The sequence below is a fragment of the Myotis myotis genome, unplaced genomic scaffold (assembly GCF_014108235.1).
Source record: "Myotis myotis isolate mMyoMyo1 unplaced genomic scaffold, mMyoMyo1.p scaffold_m19_p_3, whole genome shotgun sequence".
Lineage (NCBI taxonomy): Eukaryota > Metazoa > Chordata > Mammalia > Chiroptera > Vespertilionidae > Myotis > Myotis myotis.
Genome location: NW_023416335.1, coordinates 126112265 through 126124893, shown reverse-complemented (window position 1 = coordinate 126124893; position 12629 = coordinate 126112265). Strand labels below are relative to the sequence as shown.

The 12629-nt window shown below is 40.9% G+C and overlaps 1 protein-coding gene across 1 annotated transcript in view; it reads left to right on the top strand.

The window, feature by feature from the left end:
* PLEKHG7 (pleckstrin homology and RhoGEF domain containing G7) overlaps window positions 1-12629 on the top strand; it is a 59356-nt gene that overhangs the window by 8252 nt on the left and 38475 nt on the right. Inside the window, exon 4 of the mRNA XM_036298961.1 lies at window positions 12283-12410. Coding sequence (XP_036154854.1) covers window positions 12283-12410 — 128 coding nt within the window. The remainder of the gene's footprint in view (window positions 1-12282; window positions 12411-12629) is intronic.

Here is a 12629-nt window from a genome sequence, read left to right as displayed (position 1 = left end):
CTTGGCATGTAGAAGGCAAGGTTTGTTGAATGAATAAGTAAAAGACTAAATAACTATAATCTATGAGTTAATATGTTAAATATTCATATATTAATAAAGCAGTAATTTTTTCATCAGCCATAGACCACTCAATCTATATATTTTTAATAAAAGAAGTTCACTTTAAGCATGAATCTTTGGTAAAGATCTAACCATCTGTAGCACAAAGATCCTCTGACTGTGTTTTGCCCCCTCCCCCTCTTCTTAGTCATGTCTCTAATCTTTTCCACAGCTGCCATTGGTCAAAGGGCTGCTTCCTTCAGATAGCTTACCAGGCTCAGTCATATTGTCAGGAAAAGAGCTCCGCCTGAGGCCCTGCTGGCCGTCCAGGAGCCAGGGGCCTCGCTTCAAAACCCTCATCTAAATTTAGCTAACTTAGGACTTGACTATGCCTATTAAATGGTATAAACCTAGGACCAGCAAACTATGGCCTATGGCCCAAATACTGCCCACCACCTGCTTTTACAAATCAAGTTTTAATGGAATACAGCCACACCCATCATTTCAATCCATCTATGGCTGTTTTTCTGGCCATGCAATGAAACAGACTGTATGTCCCAGAAAGACTAAAACATTTACTGTTTTGTCCTTTATAGAAAAAGTTTGCTGACTCCTGGTATTTTAAGAAATACTTGCCTCTGTGACTGTCAGTTAATCAAAACAATTATTTTGCCTCGTTGAATTTCAGATATAAAATCCTTTTTACAGAAATACAGCTTTATTTTATTTTATTTTTTTTGCTATTGTGTTTTAACATGTGGCCTGACAATTGGGCAGACTCATGTATATGAGAAGGGCCCAATCTATACTCAGTTCTGAAATCTATTCAGTATTATTGCTTTAATTCCAGGTTTTTATTGTGAATTTTTTCCTCACTGTCATCCCCTCTCTTCCTCCATAATATTTCAGTGAACTCACATTTATTCTAAACCTCCTCCTATCACCAAAATATACCTCCTGGAAAATAATCTTTACAATTCATCCTTACTTTACAATTTATCCTAAAATGTGAAGAACTTTAAGTTTAAGAAATATTACACTTACCTTTCCAGGTAGACCAGTGTATTCTTTCTTTTGGTTTCCTTATAAATGCCTCATCATAGTATCTAATACACTGTACTGCACTTCTTTTATATTCATCTGCTTCCAGAATCAAGGCCTTCCTGAGAGCAGAGAACACTTTTTTATTCTTAAAACTCTAGGACCCAATTAGAATCTATCTCTACAAATATTTATTGAGGGAGGGGACAAATGAAGGAAGGAAGACAGGCCAGCCACAGACTTCTTGGTTTACAGTGTTACTTGTCTCTCCCAGATGTATTTGCATTTTGAGAGCACATGAGTTGACACCCCTTTAAATCTATATTCACAGAAAGTTGTGTGTCACACCTAATTTTCTGGTCAGCCCTGAAGCTGAGAAGGGAAACCTACATATTATGTTCATGAAAACAAAGACTAACCTTCCCGTGTTCAAAAGGAAACAAGAAAAAATGCTAACTGTATTCAAATTAGCAAGTGGGGCAACATTAGCATGAAAACCAAATGACAAGGTATTTGGAAGCCTGTCACCGGGAAGAAACCAGACAAAAACATTGAATACGAGTAACGCATCCCCAGAGCCATCTGGAGTTACCCCTAGTGGGCAGCATAACCGGTGTTCAGAGCTACTGGAATCAAACTCTGGGTTTGAATCCTGTCTTAACTTCTCCCTGGCAATGTGACCTTGATCAAGTTCTTTAACAACTTGAAACCTCAAAGTCTTCATCCATGGAGTGGAGATACAAATAGTACCCATCTAATATGGCTTTTGATACTATTAAATAACATTATTAAATATTAGGTGTTGTTATTTTTTAAAACCATTCACTTACTTATTCATTCATTTATTCATTAAGCACTCCCCCTATTAAGTTATTGATTTATTCTTTCTAAAATATTCTGACTGCAGATTGACCACAGGAAACTAATTCAATGTGCCTGAACTTTAGTTTCACTACAATACAATATTATCTTCTGCAGGTTTTTATTTAAAACCTGTTACATGCCCAGCACTGTCTGTAAACTCTGGGAAATATCAGAGAGAGAAGACTCTATTCCAGCTCTCATGGAACCTGTTAGAAAGGTGTTGTTAACTAGAGAATAATAGATGGTATGCTGTCATTTCATTTATTTAACTGCTGCACCCTGTAAAATTATACTTTGTTGTATTACCTTCTTCCCTCACACACTTTTATTGAGATATCATTGACATCTAACATTATATAAGTTCAAGTATACAACATAATGATTTTATACACATACTAGAGGCCTGATGCATGAAATTCATGCATAGGTAGGCTCCCTAGGCCTGGCCGGTGATCAGGGCCAATCTACAGGGAGACTGGGGGGGCGATCAGGGGGCCCCTGCTGGCACCCACTTTGGCTGGCCTGGGGCCTGTGGGCTGGGGGCAGCTCCTGCGTTGAGCGTCTGCCACCTGGTGGTCAGTGCGCATCATAGCAACTGGTTGTCCCACCAGTCATTCTGCAGTTCAGTTGATTTGCATATTAGGCTTTTATTCTATAGGATATAAAAATGGTCACCACAATAAGTTTAGTTAACATCATCACCTCACATAGTTGCACCTTTTCCCCCTTGTGATCAAATAAATGGAAGATTGTCAATTAGTCAGGAGGAGAGACTGCAGCCTGAAGGAGCCAGGAAATCCTCCTGATCTGGGCATGGCTGGAGAGTAGAGGGTGGACTGGCAGCTTCCTTTCACATCAGGAGCCACGTGCTATTCTTCCACTGGCATCAGCTTCTCTAGATGCAAGCTCCATGAAGTCAATGTCATGTCTGTTTTGTTTATCATTGTAACCAAAGGGCCTAGAACAGTGCCTTTGATAAATGTTTAAGGAAGAAGAAAGGAAGTCAACTGGTTAGTTAGGGTAGAACAAGCCTAGTAGAAATTTTTTTTTTAATATATTTTATTGATTTTTTACAGAGAGGAAGGGAGAGTGATAGAGAGTTAGAAACATCAATGAGAGAGAGACATTGATCAGCTGCCTCCTGCACATCCCCCACTGGGGATGTGCCCGCAACCAAGGTACATGCCCTTGACCGGAATCGAACCAGGGACCCTTCAGTCCGCAGGCTGACGCTCTATCCACTGAGCCAAATCGGTTAGGGCCCTAGTAGAAATTTTTATGTTCATTTTTGTTTTGCATACTCTTTCTTCCAACTACTTTTTTTGTCTCCATCCAGCTTCTTTCAACCTCCCCGACCTTCCTAATCTGGCTTGTGTTTATCTCTTAAATGTACCTTGGGCTGGTAGGTATTTGTACAAGTATTGTTTGATCTCCCTAGGCAGTATTTTGACTGTTGTCCAGAAAAGACAGTTAGCCTAGAAAGACATTGAGAGTTCTAAGGAGGTACCAGCAACTACCTTGCTCTGAACATGTGTGTTTGATAAGTATTACTTATTGAGCCCAAGAAGTCACAACTTGGGTGTTTTCTATACTGTGGAGATTCCAAAGACTGTCTCTGTTCTGTGTTCAAACTCATGAGTTTTCCCACTTAATAAATACTCATCTAATAAGGCTTTTTATACGGTCTGATAACCAAAATCAATATGCTAGGGAGCGCCATCCATTTGTTCACTCCACATCCATGAAGTAGCCACTATGTGCCAGGCCCTGGGCAGTGAGATCCCCATCCTTCCCAGAAAATGGAATATTTTGGTAGAAAGTTGAACTGGAAATTATGGTCAAAGATGCAAAGGAAAGTTTCTAACAGTCTTCTGAGTCTCATAATGGAAAAAAAATATATCCCAGATTTAACCATGAGACCTAGTTTCATAATTGGCAGTCTAGTTGTCATTTCTCTGTTGATTATTTTCAAAGAGACCTTTTTAAAATATTGTCACTGATTCTTAATGTGTTCTTCCTGTGTAATCAACCCATAGTTAAAAGTAAGCATTTCAAGTTGCGCTGTATTTCTTGCATACGGCAAAACACTATGATTCTTAAAATAGAACACCTATCTTTTCTAGCCACACAATTGCTGGAATGCCACCTGCTGAAAAGGTGTACTTACCATTAATTTTACCATCAGACAGGGACTATAGCATCTGAAGAATGAGACCTGACAAGCCTTCCTGACAGAAAGTAAAAAAAAAGGTAAAAAAGAATAAAAACATTGGGCAACATTCATAGCAGAGGAAAGAATAAAAAGCCATATCCAAATTGTAGCATCTTCAATAAGATTTTTATTCCATTAATATATACTTATCACTATAGGGCAGTTGCTAACCCCCATATTCTCTAGCCTTTTTTTTTGTTGTTTGCCTTAAAATTTGCACTTGGGAATTAAAGGTCAGTAGTCCTTGGTTTAAACCCACTGTACAGAGGAATCGTTTTTAAAAATGCAATTAATGCATCAGTCATGTTTCTAAAATATAAGCTTTGATTATTTGTTTCTGAACATTTCTGGCAAGATAAAGGTCAGCACATAATTATCCTCACTCACTGGCCACTGGCGGGAAAATGAGAACAATGCTGCCAGGCTGGTGTGGCTCAGTGGTTGAACAACAACCTTTGAACCAGGAGATCACCGTTCAAATCCCAGTCAGGGCACATGACCGGGTTGCGGGCTGGATCTCCAGTGGAGGGCATGCAGGAGGCAGCTGATCAGTGATTCTTTCTCATTGATGTTTCTATCTTTCTCTTCTTCTTCCTTCCTCTCTGAAATCAATAATATATATATTAAATGAGAGCAATGCTCTTAAATCCCTGATTCATAGATTGTGAGGAATGAAAAAGGTCTCACTCACAGCTGTTTTTCTCATGAGGAAACCGAGGCCCAGGGAAGCAACATGCTAAGGACACACATGGCATTGGACTTAGAGCCCGCCCAAATGATCCAGAATAATCTCATCTCGAGATCTTTCATTTAATTCCACCTACAAAAACCCTTTTAACAAAGACGATCACATTCATAAATTCCATTGGTCAGGATGTAAACATATCTTTTGGGGGACCCCTATCCAATCCACTATACCCCTCTATAATCAGTATTATATCAATTTTTGAAAAACACTTTGTGCTTTAAAATGGTTTATAGTATCTTTTTCTATTTCTAAGTCTTTTAGGAGTCAGACTTGTGTATTTGAATTTTGAATTCTGGCTCCTTCATTAACAATGTGACCTTAGGTAGATTTCTTAACTATCTCTTTAAGCCTTGGTTTCCTCCCCTCTACAATAAGGACGGCATTTCCCTTCACAGGATGCTTGTGAACATTATAATGCATGTAAAGCACCTACCAGGGTGTCTCTCTAGTAAAAGTGGTGCCCAGTAAGTACCAGTTGATTTTAAATTAGAATAATATTCACCAACACCAATCTATTCAACATGTATGCGTTGGAGGGCCACTGGGGACACATTTCCACCAGCCAGAAACTTTTCTGGCTCCGACACATGAGCACAGGCTCATTGTTGAGTGTTGACTCACGGGTGTGCAGCCTGCTCAGGAGTGGGAGAGAATTCTCTGGATTCTCTAAATTGCTGCCATCCCAGCCCACATCATGGACCTTCAGATCTTCAGCAGGGGACAGGATGAGGAGCCGTGCCAGAAAGGAGACAAGATTATTCCAGCAACCATGGGACTAGTCCCTTCGGATCTGACCGGCCTGGGACAACGCAACTCAGGGTTAGTGAAAGTGTGGCCCTGTCGGGGTTTCTGAATGCGGGGTTTGGGGGAGGCGGCAGGCAAGGCGAAGGGCTATGAAGTCTGGGTCAGGCAACCAGTTATACAACCTCCTGTGCCAAGAGTTTTCTACTGAAGCAAAGAACCAGAATAGCCAAGCAGCATCAAGCCCCCAAAAAGCATTTCTCAAGAATGTTTGTTTAGTTGTGCTCCCCCAAACAAAGGACAGTGAGGTTATGCTGCACTCCCACAGGCACAATGGGTTGCCAAGCACACCCCAAACATTTTGCATTTATTATTAGTTCATTTCCTAGCTAATATCTCTCGGAGGAAATTAGGTATCAAAAAATTCCTTTCCTGCCCTACCCCATGCACACACCGTTTGGCTTGGGAGAGATAGATAAAAATTCTGAATTTATTGTAATGATTGCTTCCAGTGGCTATTCAGTCTAGAACCAGACAGGATGATTCTGCCTGCATGCCCTTTTTTATAAGAAGCAATTTTAATATTTGGAGTCACAAAAATAAGATACCAATTTGGAATCACCAACACCTCTCTCTCCATGAAACCTAAATTCAAAGTCATTCTGAATTCACTGCAACTATTTGCATTAATAGCACTAATCCAACAATCTGAGCAACCCCAGCTGACATGCAGACCCTTTCCAGAGTCCCAGAAATCTAGGCCACTGCCATGCCTGGGGGAGGCAGGGGCAGGTTTTCTGCACCAGTGCATGTCTGTTTATGTTCCTATGTAAATGTTCTCTTACTGTTTACCTAGGTCTTCATATGGTTGCAACTGTAATTTTGATATTTTTATTAACCCACACCCTCTTTTGATAAACATGAAAATGTCATGTCCACAGAGAATTTGTTACTCCCTTCCAGGGTCATGCCCACCTTTCCATAATTAGCACAGCAAAGCCGAGGTCCCAGCCCAGCCCAGTGTGAGGCAGTTGTCTTAGTTCTGCTCCTTATGTGCAAATTGAACACCAAAACCTGGCCTATGTGCCCCCAAATGGACGCCTCATGTCAGAAGGTTACGTTAGACAAGGAGAAATGGACAGGGGTAATTTAGCCACCTTCAATGGGGGAGAGGAAACTCAAATTGCATTTTTCTATTCTATTTGCATAATCATTCATATCCCAAAATGGAAAAGCAAATTCATTTGAGGACTGTGTATCCTTCTGTAGGTCAATATACCTATTTATTCAACAAGCTTATTTAAATACCTGCTCTATGTCAAGCTCTATGTTAGTGCTTGGATTCTATGATCTTTAAGACACAGCATGAGCCTGCAATGAAATCATAAAAACATAAAGTTGGGGGAGGAGACTGAGGGAAAAGGAGCTGGCTCTCTCTGAGCAGATCAGAAAAACTCCTGGAGGAAGAGAGTCTAAGCTGGAATTTAGAGATGAGTATGAGTTTGCCAGGCAGACAAAGCAGAGATAGGCAGGCAGATGGGAACTACCTGAGCCCAGGCATGGAGGCGTGGAGTACAGGGTAAGTTTAAAGAATAGTGAGCAGTTAGCTATGACTGGAGTATACATTTGTGTCAGAAAATGACAGTGATGATGATGGGTGTATGCAGGTTTGTTATGGTTCAATTTACACAACAAATGTTTATTGAGCTTGTAGTAAACAGAGATTTAGTTCAAAAGCTAGGAGCTTAGGATAAGAGAAGAGATAAGATATGATTCTGCAAAACTACCTTATAAAGTAAGATACTTTCCATGAGGGAGGATGACAGTAGAGGAGTATTTCATTAGTTGGTATTTATAAAAAATAAAATAAAAAAACAATGGATTGAGTATTAAATGCGCACCTACTAACAGCAATGATAACAAGACGTTTTTGTTGCACTGAAGGAACTGGCAGTCTAGTGGAGTAGACATGTAAATAGAACATTATATCATAATATATTCAGTGCTCAACATAGCATTTATTAACACTGACCTAAGTGGTTTATATTAATTATCTTTATCTTCACACAATAAGTAGGTATGATTATTAGCTACTTTTCACAAATAGCAAAGTCAGGGCCAGAGAGGTTATTAACTTGCTCAATCAGGTTACTCAGCTTAAGTTAAAATCCAGGCAATTGATTCCTCATTCTTTTTGTATTTTTTAATATATTTCCATTAATTTTAGTTAGGAAAAGAAAGGGTAAGAGAGACAGAAACATCATTGTTGAGAAAGAATCATTAATCGGCAGCCTCCTGCATGCCCTACACTGGGAATGGAGCCTGCAACCCGGGCATGTGCCCTTGACTGGAATCAAACTCCGGATCCTTCAGTCCACAAGGCGATTCTTTATCCACTGAGCCAAGACGGCTAGGGCTGACTTCTCATTCTTAACCATCACTCCAGAGAACTATAGAAGCATGAAAGAGAAACACATAAGCCAGCCTAGAGGCAGTGGGGGAAGACTAATCTTTCCACTCCACTGGTAGTTATGTTCTCCCTGCGGTCTCTAGGAAATACAGAGATCACTTATAGAGTCATAGAAAGCTACCAAACTCATTATACTTACCAGATTGTGTAACTTCTAGAGTTTAATATCAAAAGAGTAAACTTTTCCCCCCAATATTCACCTAGGTTACATTTCTCATTCAGATTACTATAATTTTTCCAATCCTCTCTATCCCCATAAATACTAAATCTCATTGTACTAGGGTCTTTATCAAGGAAAGTATGAAGTTTACAGGAAAGCTTCTAATAGTTCTTTTCAGGGGATTTTCATCATGGGTTCCCAGCGTTTTATGTTATATAATACCTTTTGACTAGCACTGTGAAAATTCCTGGCTATATTTATATACTGCTAATTCATAATGTATGAGTTCCAATGTCCTTTATCCAGGATGATGAAACTAGAATAATATCTCTCACCTAAATCACTGTAAGTTTTCCTACTCCCACCAAATTCAGCCCTCTCCATCCTCATAACCACCATGGACATTGGGTTGGCAAATAACAAAAAAGAGAGAGTTGTAAAAAGTTGAGTTGGAACTTTAATGGTCTTATGAAACATCATCATAAGTAGGTAGCGAAAAAGCCTCAGAAGTGCAGAATGTCAAAAGGTGACCCTATTCTTGGAGAAGGAAGTCCAGGATGGGGAGCTTTGTATCAGTTAGGATAGCCTTTGTCTGCAAATGAAAGGCATTTCTCTTGTAATATAACCAAAGCCCAGGCCAGGGCAGATGTCAGCAACCTTTCAGGATCTTTCTGTTTTTCTGTTCTGCTCTTATCTTTGCAAGATTACTGGTATACTTTCAAATATCAAACAATATTAAAAACAATAAGAAGGACAAAGGGTAGAAGGTAAAAATAAGTTAGAGAGCTCTGACCACTTTGAAAACGTTTCCAAGAATCTATACCCTGCAACTTCTGTTTAAATCTCATTGACCAGCCCTAGTCAGTTTGGCTCAGTGGATAGAGTGTTGGCCTGCCTGTGGATGGAAGAGTCCTGGGTTTGGCTCCAGTCAAGGGCTTGTACCTTGGTTGCAGGCTCCTCCCCAACATGGGCCCTGGTCAGGGCACATGCAGGAGGCATCCAATTGATGTGTTTCCCTCACATCAATGTTTCTCTCTGTCTTTCCCTCTTTCTTCCACTCTCTCTAAAATCAATGGAAAAATATCCTTGGGAGAGGATAAATAAATAAATAAATAAATAAATAAATCTCATTGGCCAGATTTGGGTCACATGACCTCTGCTAGCTGCAAGGGAGTCAGAGCAAATCACTGTATTACCTCAGCACATGCCACCCCAAGCAAAGCAGGGTTTTGATAATAAGAAAAATGAAGAGCACACACATTGGTCTGGCAAATAGCAATGTCTGCAAAATTAACCTAAAGTTTTCCAATTAATAAAAGAGAGGAGGAGAGAGACAAGCAAAGAAAGGGCAGTTGAAAGAGATTTTAAAACCCTAGGGAATACAGCCAATTAAATAAAGTCAAGCCAATTTTATTTAAGTATTTCCCTTTTAAGTTACTTAGATAGTCGTGGCTCTAAATCTTATGGGAAAAATAGGGGTTGGGAAGATTTGGAGAGGGCAATGCATTCCCAGCTAAGGCACTGAAGTGTGAAACATTTTGTGTGGGGATTACAATCCATTCCCTGTTTCCAGAGAATAAGTTGCAAAGTAATGAATATCAGGGGCCATATTATAGAAGGCTTGTGTATATGCTTTAAGAAGGTATTTATCTGGTATAGAATGAAGAGCTACTGAAGTGTCTGAGGCCAGGAGGGACTAAGTCAGATTTGCATTTTGGATAACTTGTGTTAGTGACTGGGATTAGGATGGAATCAAGAAGATAAAGCTAAAGGTGAAAAAATAAGTTAAGAGGCAACTGTATTAATATAAATGGATGCCCAACCAGCATGGTTCAGTGGTTGATCATCGACCTATGAACCAGAAGGTCACAGTTCAATTCCTGATAGGGCACATGGCTGGGTGAGGACTCAATCCCCAATGTAGGTCATGCAGGAGGCAGCTGATCAATGATTCTCTCTCATCATTGATGTTTCTATCTTTCTCCCTCTCTCTTCCTCTGAAATCAATAAAAATATATTTTTTTAAAAAATATAGATGGAAGATGCAGAACCCTGATCTAGTGAGGATGCAGAGCAATGTACAAATTTGAAAAATTACTTCTTTGAGCATCAGGGGAGACTTCTTGGAGGAAGCATCCTTTTATGGCTAAAAATTAACTTTTTATGCCTACAGCATTAATCTGCAGAGTCTGAGGCAGCCCTACTTCAAATACTTTTTTAGGAGTTTATGGGACATAGGCTATTCATTAATACAAATTCCTAAACAACTTGTCCTGCTATTTATAAGTAAAATGATCTCTGGAAATGCTTTTGGCAAAAGGCTAAAAATTTGAAATAACTCTTAAAGTTATTAAAGTTATTAACTCTTAAAATCTAAAGTTAGGAAAAGTCTACATCAAGTTACTTGTATCCTCAAAACCAATTGTTCTCCGACTCTGGTATCAAGGGATCTGGGAAAACTTCAGAATCAGAGGCCCACCTTCAGACCTGCTGGGTCAGAATCCTGAGGATGGGACTGTAGATGGGTTTTATAATGAATTCCACAAAGTATTCTAATATTCACCAGACTTTGGTCAATAGCATAATAGGCCTGACAGGGCATAACCAGTACCCCAACATCAGACATATTGACCAGAAAGGAGGCATGAAATCCAAGAATGTACAATTATGAGGCAAAAGATGGAAGCACAGGAAGAAAGGCCATCACTCATGTGGAAGGTCAGAAGCATGGAGCTTGGCTACAAGGCTTGGAGAACTCAAGCAGCAGGCAGGTGGGAAAGTGGGAGCAGCAGAGGAGGGGCTGGGCTGGGGAGATTAATGGGGCCCCAAGCATGGGGATGGGTAATGGGACCAAATCATAATATCCAAAGTATAACAGAATCAGATTCTCAACTTCCAAGGCAAATCCATACCTATGCTTTTGCTGGTAAATTGAGACAAATTTCCTCTGTATCAAAAGTAATTCATATTAAGCTATTTGTTGATTTTAAAAAGAGAATTTAAGGATTACATTGGTCAATAGGTAGAAAGAATTATATCTCTCATCCCTCAAAATAGAGCGAAGGATTATCTGAACAGCCCTGATGAGGAAGCTATGACAACCCCTACAATCCAGTGCTATCAGGAAGGTTCCCAGAGGGGCAGATCCCTAACCCCTTTTGCTCTGTAGAGATCACTGAGCATATGGCTTTGGAGCTGCCCTGCACTGTGTCTGATATGGCAACCATTTATTTTGTGAATGTCTAACAGACAGGAGGTTTCATGCAATGGGGTCGAGAAAAGGAGAAGGTGGATAGGCCTCTCTTTTACGAAGCTTTACCAACCATAGTTCTCATTTTCTCTGGGAAAAATAAAAGTACTGGCTTGACATAACCAGCCTCGATCTCTAGGATGCTGGTGGCATCCTGCTCCCTCTGAGGCCCTGCAAATAATTTGCAAAGACTTGTGTGTGAGGGCTTTCTCCTAGAGTTCTTCCAATTCAGAACATGCTGTATGTTTGTGCTGGCATTTTTCTTTAATCTTCACCCAAGGATATGCCTTACTGATTTTAGAGACAGGGGAAAGGGGAGAGAGAAAGAGAGAAAGGGAGAGAGAGAGAGAACAGAAACATCCATCAGTTGCCTCCTGCATGTGTCCCAACAGGGGATCAGCCCACAACCTATGTACATGCCCTGACTGGCAATCAGACTGCCCCCTTTTGGTGCACAGGATGTCACTCCAACCACCTGAACCACACCCGCCAGGACTGTGTTGACAACTTTGAGAGAGCTGTTCTGCTTTGGGTTAGTCAGAATCATAAATGGTCAATAAAACTCAAAAAGGTGTGGAGAGTGTGTGACATCATAGCCGTCCTGTGCCTGGAGCCTGGGGTAGCCTCCAACGCCTTCCTTAGAGAAAGCAGGCATTGCTCAGGCTCGGAGCAGTCACTCCGGAATGCCCAGAGCGGGCCGGGTGATGACCGGCCTGCACGCGGCTGCAAGCTCTCTCCTTCTGTCTCTTGAGCGCAGGTTCCACGAGCGCAGACGGAGCTCAGTGGTGCTCAACTTGCCGGGACTTGAGGTGTTCCCCGGGGACCTTCTGGTGTCAGATGGAGCTGCCGATTACCTGTGTCACCCACTCCTGCTACTGAATTCAGGTCTCGTCATTCAGCATACTTACGCCACATGCCTGCTATGGAGGATACTGTAATGAGCAGAGGGGGGCGGGGGCGGGGGTTTCAAAATACTTAATGACCAGTACCCGAGGTGCACTGACAAGTTCAATAGATCTCTCACCGACTTAGGCATCAGCCATGAATTACTGGAACCAGCTGAACACCACTCTGCTACTGGCCACTCCACTCACAGAGATGTAT